We start from the raw sequence: 18,125 nt of genomic DNA, 5'->3' as shown, positions 1-18,125 counted from the left end.
GGGAATCTCTCCGCTTTGCCCTCCGCACCCCTGTTGCTGCGCTCTCCTCCACGGCTCTGAAGCTCCCCGCTCCGCCTCACGCAATCTCTGCCCGCGAAGGGGCTTCCTAGTGTGTGGAGACCTTTCCTCCTTCACAGCTCCCTCCCACTGGTGCAGGTGCCGTCCCTATTCTATTGTCTCTGTTTTTAATTAATTTTTTCTTTTGCCCTACCCAGATACGTGGGGAGTTTCTTGCCTTTTGGGAGGTCCGAGGTCTTCTGCCAGCGTTCAGTAGGTGTTCTGTAGGAGTTGTTCCACATGTAGTTGTATTTCTGGTGTATTTGTGGGGAGGAAGGTGATCTCCGCGTCTTACTCCTCCGCCATCTTTCCACCGCCCCCTCAATTTTAAAATGGGTAAAAACTTGAGTGGATATTTCACAGAAGAGCATATACAAACAGCTAATAAGCAGTGAAAAAATGTTCAGCATCATTAGTCATTAGGGAAATGCAAATTAAAACCACAATGAATGTGGTAGGCAGCCTCTAAGTAATGGGATGTCGTTTCTGAGATTAAATGACAAAAAGACTCTTGCTCACTCTTGCTCTCTCACTTGCTCGCTCTGAGGGAGACAAGCTACCATGGGTGAGCTGCCCTCCAGTGAAGCCCATGAGGCAAAGAACTGAAGGAGGCTTTCAGCCAACAGCCAGTGAGGAACCAAAACCTTCAGTTCAACAGACCAAGAGGAACTGAATTCCACTAACAGCCACTTGAGTAAGCTTGGAAGCAGATCGCTCCCCAGTCAAGCCTCCAGGTAGATACAGCTCCCCCTGCAATACCTTGAATGTAGTCTTTTGTGAAACCCTAAACCAGAGGGCCTAGCTAACCACACCCAGATTCCACAGAAACTGTAAGATAGTAATTGTTTGATGTTGAGCAAATAAATTTTGGGATAATTTGTTATGCAACTACAGATAACCAACACAGACCCACTAGAAGGACTATCATCAAAAAGACATGACAAAAAAAAAAAAGACACAACACAAAATGTTGGCGGTGATGTGGAGTACCTGGAACCCTCGTACATTGCTTGTGAGAATGTAAAACAGTACATTCACTTTGAAAAACATTTTGGCAGTTTCTTAAAAAGATAAACATAAACTTACTGTTCAACCCAGCAATTTCACTCCTAGGAATCTACCCAAGAGAAATGAAAACATATAAAACGTGTATGTGAATACTCACTGCAGCATTACTCATGGTAGCTCAAAACCAAAAACAATGTGAGTATCCAACTGATGAATGGATAAAGAAAATGTGGGGGCTTCCCTGGTGGCGCAGTGGTTGGGAGTCCGCCTGCCGATGCGGGGGAGGCGGGTTCGTGCCCCTGTCCGGGAGGATTCCCGCGTGCCGCGGAGCGGCTGGGCCCGTGAGCCGTGGCCACTGGGCCTGCGCGTCCGGAGCCTGTGCTCCACAACGGGAGAGGCCACAGCAGTGAGAGGCCCGTGTACCACAAAAAAAAAAAAAAAAAAAAAAAAGAAAATGTGGTATAGCCATACAATGAAATACTATTCAGCAATAGAAAGGATCAAACTGGACTTCCCTGGTGGTGCAGTGGTTAAGAATCCACCTGCCAACACAGGGGACACAGGTTCCAGCCCTGCTCCAGGAAGATCCCACATGCCACGGAGCAACTAAGCCCGTGCACCACAACTAATGACCCTGCACTCTAGAGCCCGAGAGCCACAACTACTGAGCCCACATGCCACAACTACTGAAGCCCACATGCCACAACTACTGAAGCCCACGTGCCACAACTACTGAAGCCCACATGCCTAGAGCCCATGCTCTGCAACAGGAGAAACCACTGCAGTGAGAAGCCCGAGCACCTCAACAAAGAGTAGTCCCCGCTCACTGCAACTAGCGAAAGACTGCGCGCAGCAATGAAGACCCAACGCAGCCAAAACTAACTAACTAACTAAATTAATTAATTAATTCTTTAAAAAGGGACTTCCCTGGTGGCACAGTGGTTAAGAATCCACCTGCTGATGCAGGGGACACAGGTTCGAGCCCTCATCCAGGAAGATACCACATGCTGTGGAGCAACTAAGCCCATGTGCCATAACTACTGAGCCTGTGCTCTAGATCCTGCATGCCACAGCTACTGAAGCCCGGGTACCTAGAGCCCGTACTCTGCAACAAGAGAAGCCGCCGCAATGAGAAGCCCACGCACCACAATGAAGAGCAGCCTGCACTCACCTCAACGAAGACCCAACACAGCCAGGAAAAAAAAAAAAAGGATCAAACTAATGATACATGCTACAACACAAATGAACCTTAAAAATATTATGCAAGCTGAAAGAAGCCAGATGCAAAAGATTACATATTGATGTGATGTAATTTATTTTAAATGTCCAGAAGAGGCAAATCTATAGAGACAGAGAGATCGGCTGTTGCCTAGGCCTAGGGGTGGGAGTGGGGGTAAGCTGCAAAAGGGCAGAGGGAACTTTTGGGGATAGTGGAGAAGTCCTAAAACTGATTTGTGGGGATGGTTGCACAACTCTAACTCAAAGGCAAATTATGCCTCATGAAGGCTGTTAAAAAATATCTAGCAATGAATTTGTTAAGAAAGGTACAAGACCTTTAAGGAGGTCTATATAACATTTTATTGAAGAACATAAAATAATACCTTAATAAAGAATGACCCCATGTCCCTGAATATAAATATTTAATAGCATAAAATAAATATTTTCCATATATTATATATGAATTTCTAATCAGAATCCTTGTGGTCCTATTTTTTTTAATAACTCAAAAGAATGATTTTAAAGTTTACATAAAAGTATAAATGTGTAACAAATTTATTTTTTCTAAAATAGTTTTCTACAATAGTTTTCTAAAATAGTATTCCAGAAACTGTTTCCTATAAAGTGCTACTATCTCTTAAAAAATAAAGCAATATATCAAAAATGTACACCTTAGTTAATTAGACCAGAAACCTACCAGAGCTTACAAAGCAGTTTCACTATAAAAAGACAGATGAATGTGAGCCAGTCTGGCATTGGTATGTTACTATGTGTCCAAGGGAGAGTAAGGTTTGGATATAATCATGTGCACAAGGAAGAACTGTATCTGTGAGGCATTGTATAATCTCAACCTTTTTTTTTTTTTAAACCTAGTTGGCAAGAACACTTCCTTAATGCTTGATTACTATGTAGAATTGAAAAGAATGGTTTTTTGGTGTTTATTTTTGCAGTACGCGGGCCTCTCACTGTTGTGGCCTCTCCCATTGCGGAGCACAGGCTCCTGACGCGCAGGCTCAGCTACCATGGCTCACTGGCCCAGCCGCTCCGTGGCGTGTGGGATCTTCCCGGACCAGGGCACGAACCCGTGTCCCCTGCATCGGCAGGCGGAGTCTCAACCACTGCGCCACCAGGGAAGCCCAAAAGAATGGATTTTTAAATTAATGCTTTCCCATATGATATAAGAATAAGATTCAGGAAAGGAGGCAAGATGATGAGTAGCAGCATGTGGTCCCTGTTATTGTTGGAAAAACATGAACTCTACCCAACAGGCTACCAATTACTTGCTCAGTTAACCAATGAGTTACCCAATCCTTTATGGGAAGGCAAGCTCAGTGCAGAAGGATGAAGACCTTCCAGGGCCTACAGCTGATTTAATTCCCTGGTGGCTCAAAAGAGAGACAAGAACAGACAGTGGGGAGAGGACAGTGGGTAGAGGACAAGTGGAAGAGGAAAGGAGGCAGAGCTGTCAGTGTTGTGGCATCTGACAACAGGTGGCTGTTGCAGTCTTTCCTGGGACAGAGCATAGATGGGTTTGAGATATCTTAGAGCTGGATCTCTGTCCTTGTGACACTACCACCAGCCCCACCATGACAGGGGCTGATTCTCAACATCATAGCACACATCAGAGCTATTTGAGGAGTTTAAAAAGTTTGGATGCCCATGCCCCACTGTGAACTCAGTTAAGAATCTTTAAGGGTGGGGCCTGGGCATGAGTATTTTTTAAAAATTCAATAGTTGATTTTGAGGTATAGCCTCTGGGAGGTCCAAGAGCAGAGCATATGTCAGCCACTGTATCAAGGACAGCTGTAGCTCCTGGCAACTCTAACCTGGGCCAGAGATTGAAAAGAGATGAGAAAGAAAAAAAGGAAGAAAGTGGTCCAGTGGTTAAGACTTCGCCTTCCAATGCAGGGGGTGCAGGTTCGATCCCTGGTTGGGGAGCGAAGATCCCACATGCCTTGCGGCCAAAAAACCAAAACAAAAAACAGAAGCAATATTGTAACAAATTCAATAAAGACTTTTAAAAAAATGGTCCATATCAAAAAAATCTTTAAAAAAAAAAAAGGAAGAAGAAAAACACTGAATGGTGTGCAGTAATTTTAGCCAATTGGCATATTCCTAGTATTCTGGGGATACTCAGAACCTCTGAGACTACAGATGCACATTGTGGGAGCCCCCCAGAGCACTTGCTCCGACCAGCCTAGGGCCAAACTAAGCACATCCACTGGAGAGTGTTGGATCAGGGCACAACCATTAGAAGGTTTTTTCCTGTCAATTTCCTATTCCTTTTGTTCTGTGGCTGTAACTGAAGGATGCTATTATCTTAAAACTTCATTTTATTACTACAAAATATATTCAGAATTTCCACTTTGGGTCTACAGGTATGGTGTTTTCAAAGTGTATTTCTTATACAGCTGGTAGTTTTAGTCTTGGTAGTTTTAAAGTCACTCAGCTGTAACTACATAATAAGAGAGGCAAGTGTGAGCAGGTCAGCACCAGCATTAGCTGCCAGGAACATGGGAAAGTGAAGAACTAATTAATGATTCAAATATGCTTATAACTGAATTCTTTCCCTGACCCATTCACATTTTTTTCTTAATTCTTTGAAGTTTTCTAAGGCAGAAGTTTTAATTAAAAAAATAAGGGACTCACATGCCCAAAGGAAGAAAAGGAGGTGATTATTTTCCCTCTTTCCTTTCTAGTAAACTAACAGGAAGAGATTTTCTCTGCCTAGGATAAAGAGAGACATAATGTGCAGTTTACAGAAATGGTTTCCTAAGACATAAAGGACTCTCTTTTCTCTAACTCTCATAAACAATAAGCTCTCTCTCTCATAGAAGGGCTGCAAAGGACAAACAGAACAACTGCATTTTTCCAGGCTTGAGGCGGGTCCCTAAAGAAGTGGGGTACATAAAAAAGAAGCCCAGTTTAGACGTGTGCTCAGGCTTCCTAGTATGTCAGTGTCACTCTGCTTTTGTGAAACATGTTTATATAAATGTTCACAGACAGTAAAAATAAATTACAAAGCGCAAAAGATAAAATGAAGAGAAAGACAGATGAAACCACTAAGATTTTTTTTTAAGCCATAAAATCTAAACCGATCAAGATCTTTGGGCAGAATAAGAATCGCTGAAAATGGCTAACACAGCCCAGGACATAGCAACAGGACCAGAGTTCATTACAGGGACAAAAACAGAGCACTGGGTTCCTGAGTTGAGGTTCCCACTTGGATGTCCCCTGTGCCCATCTTTGACTAACAGTACACATTTTCAGCTTCATGCCAGAATCATGCACGTGGGAACAAGGAGTTCTTACTCAGTTTGGGAACAAGCAGGCTGCTGGCCAAATGCAAATAAAGAGCATTTTACAGGACCCTCCCCTCCCCAGTTTAGCCAAAGCAATCTGGTTTGGCCAAGTGATTTTGAATTGCTCTGCTAAATCCATTGCACTGCAGTAGTCTAAGAGGCTTCATGTAACAAAAGCATTAAGATACATGGAGCTAATTAACTTCTACAGTCAACTCTCCAGGATGCTGTTAAGTTTGTAGAGAAATTTGCAGGTACTTCCCAAATCACATTTTTAGATATATATGTCAACCTCCTACAATCCCCTCCCACCCATAACTGGCTCCAAAACTGCTGATTGCAACATTGACTACTGGAGATTTCCTTCCTTCTCAACTTCTTTATTGGATGTGGAAACTAAATAAGTGCTCTTAATCTTTTCCTTTTGTTATTTTTTTAAGTCAACATTTCAGCAGTGGGGGTGGGGGTAGTGATGGGGAGTGAGAATAGGCTGAATTAATGGAATATTTTTACAAATGGAAAAAGAGAATTCAAAAATTTTACAGGTACTTTTAAAACTGAGATATAAATCACATCAGTAAAAGTCACCATTTTAAAGTTTATTAATTCAGGAGTTTTTAGTATAATCACAAGGTGTGCAACCATACATGTATGTTTTTTAACCATACAGAACTGATTTACTAATATCTTTAAGACAGCAAGTAGTGTTTGCATGTAAAAAGTCAAAACTAGGAAAAGTTATCTCCATTCTCACCCTTGTTCTCTGTACATCAGTGGTTCTCAAAGTGTGGTCCCCAGAATACAGCATCAACATCGCCTAGGAACTTGTTAGAAATGCAAATTGGGCCCCATCCCAGATGTACTGATTCAGAAAGTAATGAGTGGGGTCCTATAATCTATGTTTTAACAGACCCTCCAAGCGATTCTGATGCACAGTAACGTTTGAGAACCATTCCTCTAGATCAAGACAACTGCACTAGCTTCACATAACTATAGATTTGTAAATGCACATATATTTAACATATATATATATATATATATTTGTGTGTGTGTGTGTGTGTGTGTATGTGGTATGCGGGCCTCTCACTGTTGTGGCCTCTCGCATTGCGGAGCACAGGCTCCAGACGCACAGGCTCAGCGGCCATGGCTCACGGGCCTAGCTGCTCCGTGGCATGTGGGATCTTCCCGGACCAGGGCACGAACCCGTGTCCCCCGCATCGGCAGGCGGACTCTCAACCACTGTGCCACCAGGGAAGCCCTACATCAATATATTTTAATAAAAAATATTTTATATTTATACATTCATATTTATAATAAATATCAGTACTATTTATATCATATATTTATAATAAATATCAGTACTATTTATGTCATATATTTATAATAAATATCTATTATAAAACATAAATATACATTTTTATAATAGATTTTTGTGAAGCCTGTCCTTCAAATCAATCCATCAATTTTGTTCTGCCAAATAACCACAATCTAATAGCTATATTTAAAAGCAAACAAAGGAAAAAAGAAAGGAAAAGCACAAGACCTCAAATGAAAATGAAATGCAAAATAAGTAAGCCTAGCTAAGCTACACATTTTGTAAGATAATAAGTGTAAATGTAGATAAGATTCTCTAAGCTAGTCCTTCATTGATCTGCCCTATTTCTCTACCTTGTATCTCTAGTGTTTATCTATTACAGAGCAGCATCAAGAAATCATAGGATTCTAAACAGTAGAACTCATTTTTTTTTTAAAGTAAAAGTACCAGAGTTTTCCTTGGGATTCTAAACCCTAAACCTCAAAAGACACACAGTAGAGCTGCCCAGGTTGTAGCAAGACAAAAAAAAGCTGGAGCCCATAGGGTCTCAGAACACGGTTTGAAACCAACTCATTTTGTGGAAACTTTTCCTTTCATTGATGAAGAAAATAAAGCCCCCAAAGCTGATTTGTTAGGGTCCATATAGCTACAGGTTAAAATTATAATCCAGGCCTCCTGACATCCAATCCTAAACCTATTTCTCTACTAGACTGTACCCCTTCCACACTGGCCAGGCATCCCTTTTTCCTTTGTGTAAATTTAATGATTCAGATAATAGGAAAAGATAAACATTAAAAAAAAAAAAGGTCTTCACTACCTACCATCCAAATACAACCACTGTTAAATATCTCCTTGTAGTTTTTTTTTCTGTATGTAAATATGCATATGAACACACACACACACATTTGTGCAACTTCCTTTCTGGTTGTTTTTTTCTACTTAATATTACATGTAAGCATTTTTCCAAGCTCTTCAATTTCCTTTAAAAATGGAAGTTTTAATGGCTGAATGGGGTTGCTTCACTGAGATCTATCATGTTATATGCAATTAATCCCTTAGAATTAGATATCTGAGTTGTTTCCAACATTTTATAATGATAAATAAAGCTTCAGTGAATATCACTGTATACAAATCTTTGTGTACTTCTGTGATTATTTCTCTGTGATAAACGCCTGAGAATAGAAATGATAAGTCAAAATGTAAGAATAAGCTTCAATACATGATTGCTCAATTGCCATCTAGACAGTCAGGATATACTACAAGCTGTTTAATAAGTGCTTATTTAAATTCAATCTGAGCATATTATTTTTTCTATCTTTGCTAATTTGCTTGGCAAAAATTAGTGTATTTCAAATCATGGATGGTTTTATATTAATCACCAAGTTTAAAAAGCATTTAAGGGCTTCCCTGGTGGTGCAGCTGTTGAGAGTCCGCCTGCCGATGCAGGGGACGCGGGTTCGTGCCCCGGTCTGGGAAGATCCCACATGCTGCGGAGCGGCTGGGCCCGTGAGCCATGGCCGCTGAGCCTGCGCGTCTGGAGCCTGTGCTCCGCAACGGGAGAGGCCACAACAGTGAGAGGCCCGCGGACCAAAAAAAAAAAAAAAAAAAAAAAAAAAAAAAAAGCATTTAAGAATTAAGCATATACTTACTATATGATCCAGCAGTACTACTCTTAGGTGTTTACTCAAGAGAAAAGGGAAATATAATGTCTGCAAAGACTTGTGTTCACCCATAGTGAAAACAGCCTAAATGTTCATCAACTGATAAATGAATAAACATATTGTGGTATATCCATACTATGGATTATTATTCAGTAACAAAAAAAGAATAAAAAATTAATACATGAAAGAACATCATGAACCTCAAAAACATGCTAAGTGAAAGAAGCCAGACACAAAAGACTACATGCTATATGAAATTCTAGAAAACAAAACTATAGTAACAGAAAACAGGCCAGTCGTTGTCTGCGGCCAAGGGCAGGGGAGAGAATCTACTGCAAAGAGGCGTGACAATACTATTTAGGGTGATAGAACTATATCTTGATTGTGGCAGTGGTTATACAACTGCAAATGATTACAGAAATTCATCGACCTCTTCATTTAAAATGGATGAATTTTATTGTGTGTAAATTATACCTCAAGCTGGAAAAATCAAAACAAAAGCAAAAATCATTTAAGAAATTCTGGGGGGAAAACAACTTATTTTCATTTTTGTGTATTTTCTTTAAGTTTTTGTCTGTCACAGACCTACTAGAGAATGGACTTGAGGACACGGGGAGGGGGAAGGGTAAGCTGGGACAAAGTGAGAGAGTGGCATGGACATATATACACTACCAAACGTAAAATAGATAGCTAGTGGGAAGCAGGTGCATAGCACAGGGAGATCAGCTCAGTGCTTTGTGACCACCTAGAGCGGTGGGATAGGGAAGGTGGGAGGGAAGGAGATGCAAGAGGGAAGAGATATGGGGACATATGTATATGTATAACTGATTCACTTTGTTATAAAGCAGAAACTAACACACCATTGTAAAGCAATTATACTCCAATAAAGATGTTTAAAAAAACAACAACAAAATTTTTGTCTGTATTCATAATACTCTATGTAGCATAAGTATAGACTATATGTAAATTTGTATTTAGACATTTTTATATCACAATTTAACATTTCTACAAAGTTTTCATGATTATCATTTAAAATAGTTATACATAATTGTCCAAAGCCCAGAACCATTCTCCTATCGTTAACAGGTAAATTACCAAATTTTAAAGCAAATGATTCCTCCTCAATATTTGGATGCCACCAAGTGGACAAACTGTAATATTACTGAGATTGGGTAGACCGTTTTATAAATTTAAAAAAATAACAATTTAGTGTTTAAAATTTTAATGTAAAATTAATTTTTAAAACTAAATAAATTTTAGTAATTAAAACAGATCATTTTATAAGTGTACCAGACCATGATACTCATCTATCTCTTGTAGTAACTTAACTCTCAAATTTGAATCTCTGGAAATCAGTCAAAGAAAAGAACTTCTCTCAAAATCAGGGCCTTTACAAACTAAAACTACAGGTGTAAATGATAGACATGGGTCTCTCTTAAGCCCCAAACCAAAAAACATTTAGGAACCTACAAATGCAAATAGCCTTTGCTGTAGGCCAAATGACTTCCAACAAAACAATAAATGCTTCCAGGAGGCACAATGAAACCAGTGATGAAACTGTGGTGAAGATTATCTGGAAAGCAGAGAAAGACAGCAGGAAACTCATTCCCTTTTGGGCAAAGCCTTGCTAACTCTCTTTAGAGTCACCAGTATTTTCTCCTTACAGTTCCTGGCCTTTCCAGTTCAAGCTTTTGCTATTGAAATGAAACAGTAACTGGTTAGAGCCACAAAAAGAAAGATTATTTCAGGGAAGTGTTTGGTCCCTGCCAGGGTGGACAAAAGAATGACTTTTTCAAAAGAAGCCTTTGAATGACACCTAGCCATTACCTACCACCAACCGAGGGAGATGAACACTGCCTATAGCCCAATATTCCTCCCAATTATTTTTTCTGATGCTCTTTAACCCTCTCCATCTTGCGGCCAGCCTCCAAAAATCAAAAAGGAACATTTTTTAAAAAAAAAGAAATCTAGGAATGCCACTCCAAAGAACTCTTAAAGGAATGTAGCTCACTGAGACAGAACCATGGCTTCATTGTGGTAAATTATAGAGCCTGTCTTCTAATGGCTGAAATGTTTGTTTGCTTGTTTTTTCTTAAATTTTAGTTATGTTTCTTAATAGAAGATACACTCATTCAATAAAAATTCAAAAGGTACAGAAGAATAAAAAGGCACATCTACTTTTAACTGCTTCTGCTGGCTGGTCAGCCCCATTCCCAGAGGCAATCATCAATCCTTTCTTGTGAATAGTTACAGAAGTATCCTATACAGAGACAGTTACAAATATACACTCTCCCTATATAAACATTCAATCCCATCCCCCCTTTCTTGTTACACAAATGTTGAACCACTGTACACAATGATGCTTTTTTCATTTAACCATACAATACATCATGGCATTCATACCATGTCAATACATAGAGTTTCTCATTCATTTTAAAACTGTATTTGCAAATGAAGCAACGGACAAAGGACTAATCTCCAAAATATACAAATAGGTCATGGAGCTCAATATCAAAAAAACGACCCGATTAAAAAATGCGCAGAAGACCTAAATAGACATTTCACTAAAGAAGACATGCAGATAGCCAAGAGGCACATGAAAAGATGCTCAACATCACTAATTATTAGAGAAATGCAAATCAAAACTACAATGAGGTATCACTTCACACCAGTCAGAATGGCCATCACCAAAAAATCTACGAACAATAAATGCTGGAGAGGGTGTGGAGAAAAGGGAACCCTTTTGCACTGTTGGTGGGAATGTGAATTGATACAGCCACTGTATCAACCTCCAGTATGGAGGTTCCTTAAAAAACTAAAAATAGAACTACCATATGACCCAGCAATCCCACTCCTGGACATATACCCTGAGAAAACCATAATTCAAAAGGACACATGTTACCAAATATTCATTGCAGCACTATTTACAATAGCAAGGACATGGAAACAACCTAAATGTCCAATGACAGATGAATGGATAAAGAAGATGTTGTACACATATACAATGAAATATTACTCAGCCATAAAAAGGAACAAAACTGGGTCATTTGTAGATATGTGGAGTCTTGTCATACAGAGTGAAGTAAGCCAGAAAGAGAAAAACAAATATCGTATACTAACGCATGTATGTGGAATCTAGAAAAATGGTACAGATGAACCTATTTGCAGGGAAGGAATAGAGACATAGACGTAGAGAATGGACATGTGGACACAGAGAGGGAAGGAGAGGGTGGGACATATTGGGAGATTAGGATTGATATATACACTACCATGCATAAAATAGCTAGCTAGTGGGACCATGCTATAAAACACAGGAAGCTCAGCTAGGTGCTCTGTGATGACCTAGATGGGTGGGGTGGTGGGGGGCAGGGAGGGAGGTTCAAGAGGGAGGAGATATAGGTATACATATAGCTGATTCACTTCATTGTACAGCAGAAACTAACACAACATTGTAAAGTAATTATACTCCAATTAAAAAAAAACTGTATCATATTCTATTTGGATGTACCATAAAATATTTAAGGAGTTCCTTATTAAGACGGACATTTAACTTGTTTCCAATTTGTGCTAGTTTTATTATTATCTTCTTTACCTGAAACTCTCTGGGCAAATTTGATTGCTTCTTCAACCAGATCTGAGTTCACAATTTTATCTAGAATACCCAGCTTAAGAGCTTCATTTGCCGAAATATGTCTTCCTAAAAGAAAACAAAATAAAACAAATCAAAGAACAATGTGAGATTAAACCAAAAACATCACTCCCTCTAGTAGGAAAATTCACTTGTCCTGGGTATAAACATCTGTTACTAACTAAACAAGCACCACGCTGACTGTTACAGTGGAAAGATTACTGCAGAGGTAATCAGAAAATTTTGATTCAAGTTCCAGCTCTACCTTGCACTATTTGTGTGAACTGTACTAGGACCACAATTTCTTCGTTGGTAAATGGCAAAAATTATGCTTACCTTGGTAATTCTGAGTATTAAGTGAAAATAATACATTTTCCTTCTATTCTGTAAATCTCTATTAGAAGCACTTTATGAACTATAAATCTCTGTATAATAATGAGGATTTATCGTTTGATAATAATAGAGATAAAAAATAACAGAGGTAGTAGCAGCACAGCAATAGCAGTACTATCTGTTCTTATACTAGCATACACCATAGGCTGCCATTGATTACGAACTGAGCTCAAACACAAATATAGTTGGATAGACAGGGGAAAAGAATTATTAAGTTGATATCACATAAGTTATAATCAAAATTTCACAGGAAAAGTGGGGTGGACCTCTGCCATTTTTTGGCTACCCAGCATCTCGACCCTCCCTTAGTTTGTGGAATTGCTAATGTGTGAGCTTTGGAGCTAAAAAGGAAGCTAAAAAAGAAACAGAGATGATCAGACAATTGTTCCTTCAGACCTGGCACTAGGGTGTGTCCCATGATCCCAAGCTTGGCAAACTGAGTGCTCAACTGAGGGTTTTTAGCTGGAGTGAGTAACACTAAGGAACAGCAACAGCGTAAATCTCACTTCACAGGTGGTGACATCTAGTGTCTGGTGGCGGTGGTGCCAGGGGCACCTACCATCCACTAGTGACACTGGCAGCCTCTGGTATAGACTGGAAGCTCTAGGAGGTTACAGAAGTTTGATGAGGGCTTGCATTACTCCCACATTCTCCAGCAGGCATAAATACGTAATTTGATCTGCACGCTCTGAAGCAGGAGGTTAAGGGATATAAGCTTCCCTCACCACAGGGTCAGGAGAGAGACAGCGACACATTGCTTGCTTGTTTACCAGCACCATCTGGGCTTCTGAAGAGCAATCACCAAGTCAGTCTTGCTGGCAACAACTCCATGGTCTTTGCTGCTCTTACAGAGTGTTGGTGGTTGCCATCTCTGAGACAAACCCTCCATTCCCAGTTCTTATTAGTGCTTCGGAGAGCTACCAATGGCTTTTCTTGATCGGATAGACAATTCAATGATTTTGGGCAGGGGTCACACTGTAACAGCAATATTTGGGCAGTTTTCTGGAAATGCCTTTGAAAACAGGCTTCCAGATCTCCGCCTGGGGTGAGGAGGGCAGTGGGGGGTAGGCAAGTGGCTTCAAGGGTGAAGTCTCCTCTGTACAAAATCACTTGAGTGAGGGGTGAGTGAATCAGACTCTCTAGGTTAAGGGGCCCAAAGGGACACGGAATGGAATATGAAAACCTGGGTACTAAAAGGATCTTTGGGGCAACTGAGCAGGGGAAACATGAGATGTCCATAGGATGAATTGAAAATTCCGTTAGCTGTAATGTTTTCTTCTGACCTGGATTTCACAAAAGTTGGAAGGACCACTACTGTTCTTACAGAGTCAATGAGATTTCAGGTACTTTTATTCTGTTTCAAGGACCTGAAGACACAGCTCTGTATATCCAACCCAAATCCTCATGCTGAGATTTAAACTTGTTCTTTCTTGTGTTGCTCTGAGTGTAGACAATAACCACTGTCCAATCTAATAAAAGCCCTGCCTAGATCTACTATAAAGAGACTGGGGCAACTGAAGTTGAGACTTCTCCAAGCCAGGTAATCTCAATTCTTTCCAATTTTCTTTGTGGCTTCTCTTCTAAGCTTTAGAAAAAAATTTCTACATGGAACCCTTTCCAGATGCCATTTTAAAGTCCCCTTAAAATTGTACAGACTACTTGAAAAGATAGGTTTCCAACAAAGATGTTAAAAAATAAAATAAAATAAAATAAAAAGATAGGTGTATGATTCCAATGTTAGCTTTCTTCTAATTCACTGTGACCTTCTCTATGCAAATCAAAATCTATCATATTCTTACTATTTTTACCTCTTTTCTTCATCATGTTAAAAATAGTGATATTTCTATAAACAGCAGTGCTTTGAAAAAGGTGAATCCTAGTTCACTTTATTTCTTTTTGTCAAAGAAACCAAATTCCTTCCTGATTTCCTCCAAGATATTCTTGCCTTTCAGGCTTAATACTGAAAGCAGGAACACACAATTCCTCAATATTCCCCCACATGCTTTAATTTTTATAAACCTTAGAATTTACAGACTCATTTCACACTATGAAATGATTTTGATTTCATTTTAAATTTGATTTTGATTTCATTTCATTTCATATTATGATTTCCCCCTATATATATATATATATATATATATATATATATATATTTTTTTTTTTTTTTTTTTTTTTTTTTTTTTTTTTTTTTTGGTCGGGGATTAATTTTTGAGAATAAATGGTACGCGGGCTTCTCACTGTTGTGGTCTCTCCCGTTGCGGAGCACAGGCTCCGGACGCGCAGGCTCAGCGGCCATGGCTCACGGGCCCAGCCGCTCCGTGGCATGTGAGATCCTCCCGGACCGGGGCACAAACTCGCGTCCCCTGCATCGGCAGGTGGACTCTCAACCACTGCGCCACCAGAGAAGCCCTCCCCCTATATTTTATGCTGCTTTGCTTCCTTTCTATTTTGTCTTTTGCAGAATTAACCCTCTCATGTGCTTTGAATTTCTGTAGTATGTTGGGTTGATTGTAAGCATCCTCTTATGAATTCTACATTAGGTACTTAAAATAGTTCACATTCTTAAAAGTGTACTTATCATACCACTGTAAATTACAGCAACTTCTAATCTAATTTATTGAAGACAAGAAATTTAGTTTTTAACTCCCTTTTCATGCTCTAAAGAATTTATAACATCTCCCCATTTAAAGGGGGAAAAAGCCATTTTAGACTTTAGTCTAAATTATATATTAGTAACTGTATAAATTTTACACTAGAAATTATATATTAGTAATAATATAGACTCATTATTTTCTAATTTGGACCATGTGTGCACAGTTTTGTATTGTGGTTTCTGTGTCAAAACATAAGTGTATTGGGGCTTCCCTGGTGGTGCAATGGATAAGAATCCGCCTGCCAATGCAGGGGACAAGGGTTCGAGCCCTTGTCCGGGAAGATCCCACATGCCACAGAGGAACTAAGCCCCTGCGCCACAACTACTGAGCCTGTGCTCTAGAGCCCGAGAACCACTACTACTGAGCCCGTGAGCCACAACTACTGAGCCTGCGTGCCTAGAGCCTGTGCTCTGCAACAACAGAAGCCACTGCAATGAGAAACCCGCACACCACAACTAAGAGTAGCTCCCGCTCGCTGCAACTAGAGAAAATCCCACACACAGCAACGAAGACCCAACGCAGCCAAAAATAAATAAAATAAAATAAATAAATTTATTTTTTTTTAAAGTGTATTGATTAGCAGTTCTCAAACTTTTTAGTCTTGGGACCCCTTTGCACTCTTAAAAATTATGGAATATGCCAAAGAGCTTTTTTTTATATGGGTTATTTCTATTAATATTTACTATATTAGAAATTATAACTGAGAACTTTAAAAATGTATCTTTATTAAATCACTTTAAAATAACCATGATAAACCTATTACATATTAACATAAATAAATTTTTATGCAAAATAACTCTATTTTCAAAATTTTAAAACTTTAGTGAGAAGAGTGTTGTTATATTTTTGCAAATTTCTCTAATGTCTGGCCTAATAGAAGACAGTTGGATTCTCATTTCTGCTTCTGCATTCCATCTGTTTTGATACCGCATGGCATACAATAACCTCTGGAAAATTCCACTGTATATTTGTGAGCGAATGAGAGTGGAAAAGGCAAGCAATATCTTATTATTATGAAAATAGTTCTGACTCCATGGACCCCACCCCCACACCCTGCCCCCCCATACACAATAGTCTTAGGTACACTTACGAGTTCCTAGGCCGCACTTTAAGAACTCCTGATTTAGACCACATTTAAGACTGTATAGCATCTTAGTATACAAATGTTCCATACGTTGAGAATTCATTTGTGGCTGGAGTGATTTTAGCTGTTTCAAGAGTAACCTTTTGTTGTGTTTTGTTTTTATCCTTTGGAAGCTTGCAGGAGTCTATTTCGTGGAAATTTAAAATCTTTATCAAAATACAAGGCATTGACATCTCATCAGTTTTTCCAGGAAAATGAGGTGCTTACTAAAATACAATCTCTGATTCTTTTATGTATCTGAAGAGATCCTTCTATTTTTTCCTATCATTATTGCTTCTCCCCTTTTCTCTTTGTGCTCTGGGAGCTTTTATTATTCATAGCAGAGGCCTCTATTATAGACCTCTCATGTCTGCTGCCTTCATTTACATTTTCTGTATTTTTTTTAGAAATTCTTCTGAATTCTATAAACGTGTCTCTATCATCTATGTTGCTGATTCAGTAGTCTGTTATATTGCATCTTTTTTTTTATTGCTTCAAAGTTATTCTGGCTAATGTTTTGATTTTAAACAGGGTGTTCTTATTTAATAAATAAAATATTTTCTTTTCTAATTTAGAATATTGTGAGTTTTCTAAGATTTTTTGTTGCCTTTAATCTGTTTCAACAGACTCACATTTATGTTTCATTTTTCTAATGACACAGAATATTTTCATAGTTTTTTTTTTTTGGTCTGTTTTGTTTGTCTTAGTCATGAAATAATATTTGCTGATATTTATTATTGCTGACTGGGAGCCCTGGATATTAAAACTCACCCTTAACATCTTGTTCGAGTATAGAGAAAACCCACATGGACCTAACTAAATCTGAAAGACTGGCAGGATAAAGATGCCATTCGCAGCTTCTTCCCCAGTACCCTGGGTGGCAAGAGGTACCTCATCAAAGACTAGAGTCTGAGGGCATCCCTGTCCTGGGAAAGATCATAAAGTAACTATGGGGCTGAGACAAAGCTCTATGAGAATAGAGAAAAGGCTTTCTATGCTGTTCAGTGAAAAAGAAAGACGGGACCTAGAAAATAACAGCAGAAGGAACATCAGGGCACTGTAGTTTTCATCATTTGATTGGACAGAGAATGTCAGGGAATGAACTGCATTGTGCCCAAGCGTGTGTTTTGTGGTTACTGCTAAAGATTCAGTTGTTTTCAGGTGGCATTTTAAGGGAATTGTGGAGAAGCAGTGGTTGTTGTAATTGTTCCACTTTCCAGAATTATCTCTCTTATGGTTTTCAGAAGAGCAGAAAAGGTTAGCTATTTATTAATTTAATCTAAATTTATTTACTTATTAATTTCCTATGGGGGCAGTGCCTATAGAGCTAGTATTTTTCTTCATTAACATCAGTAGGGAATCTTCAACTTTCAGTAACAATTTTTTAGCATCCCTTCTTAGGAAAAAAAATGTTTTCCAGAAGCAAGAGTCTTAATATCATCATTATTAATGGCTACTGTATTAGTTTCCTATACAGATTACCACAAACATTGCATCTTAAAACAGCACACATTTATTATCTTAGTTTAGGAGTCAGAAATCTAAAATAGGTCAGCGGAACTGTGCTCCTTCTGGAGGCTCTGAGAGAGAATCTGTTCCTGGGCTTTTCTAGCCTCCAGAGGCTGCCTACATTTCTTCTCTTCCTCCATCTTCAAAGCCAGCTGTGTATCATCTTCTCTCCCTCCTGCCTTCCTCTTCTAAGGACGCTTGTGATAAATTGGGCCTACCTAGACAATCTAGAATAATCTCCCATCTTGAGATCCTTA

General features: G+C 39.1%; 1 protein-coding gene across 1 annotated transcript in view; it reads right to left on the bottom strand.

Moving 5' to 3' along the window:
- The window catches only part of EHHADH (enoyl-CoA hydratase and 3-hydroxyacyl CoA dehydrogenase), a 57,577-nt gene that overhangs the window by 22,630 nt on the left and 16,822 nt on the right, over nucleotides 1-18,125 (bottom strand). The window contains exon 5 of the mRNA XM_007451394.1: nucleotides 12,154-12,258. Coding sequence (XP_007451456.1) covers nucleotides 12,154-12,258 — 105 coding nt within the window. The remainder of the gene's footprint in view (nucleotides 1-12,153; nucleotides 12,259-18,125) is intronic.

Source organism: Lipotes vexillifer, unplaced genomic scaffold (assembly GCF_000442215.2).
Source record: "Lipotes vexillifer unplaced genomic scaffold, Lipotes_vexillifer_v1.1 scaffold513, whole genome shotgun sequence".
Lineage (NCBI taxonomy): Eukaryota > Metazoa > Chordata > Mammalia > Artiodactyla > Lipotidae > Lipotes > Lipotes vexillifer.
Note: the sequence above shows the minus strand (reverse complement) of the source record. Positions and strands in the feature narration are given on the sequence as shown.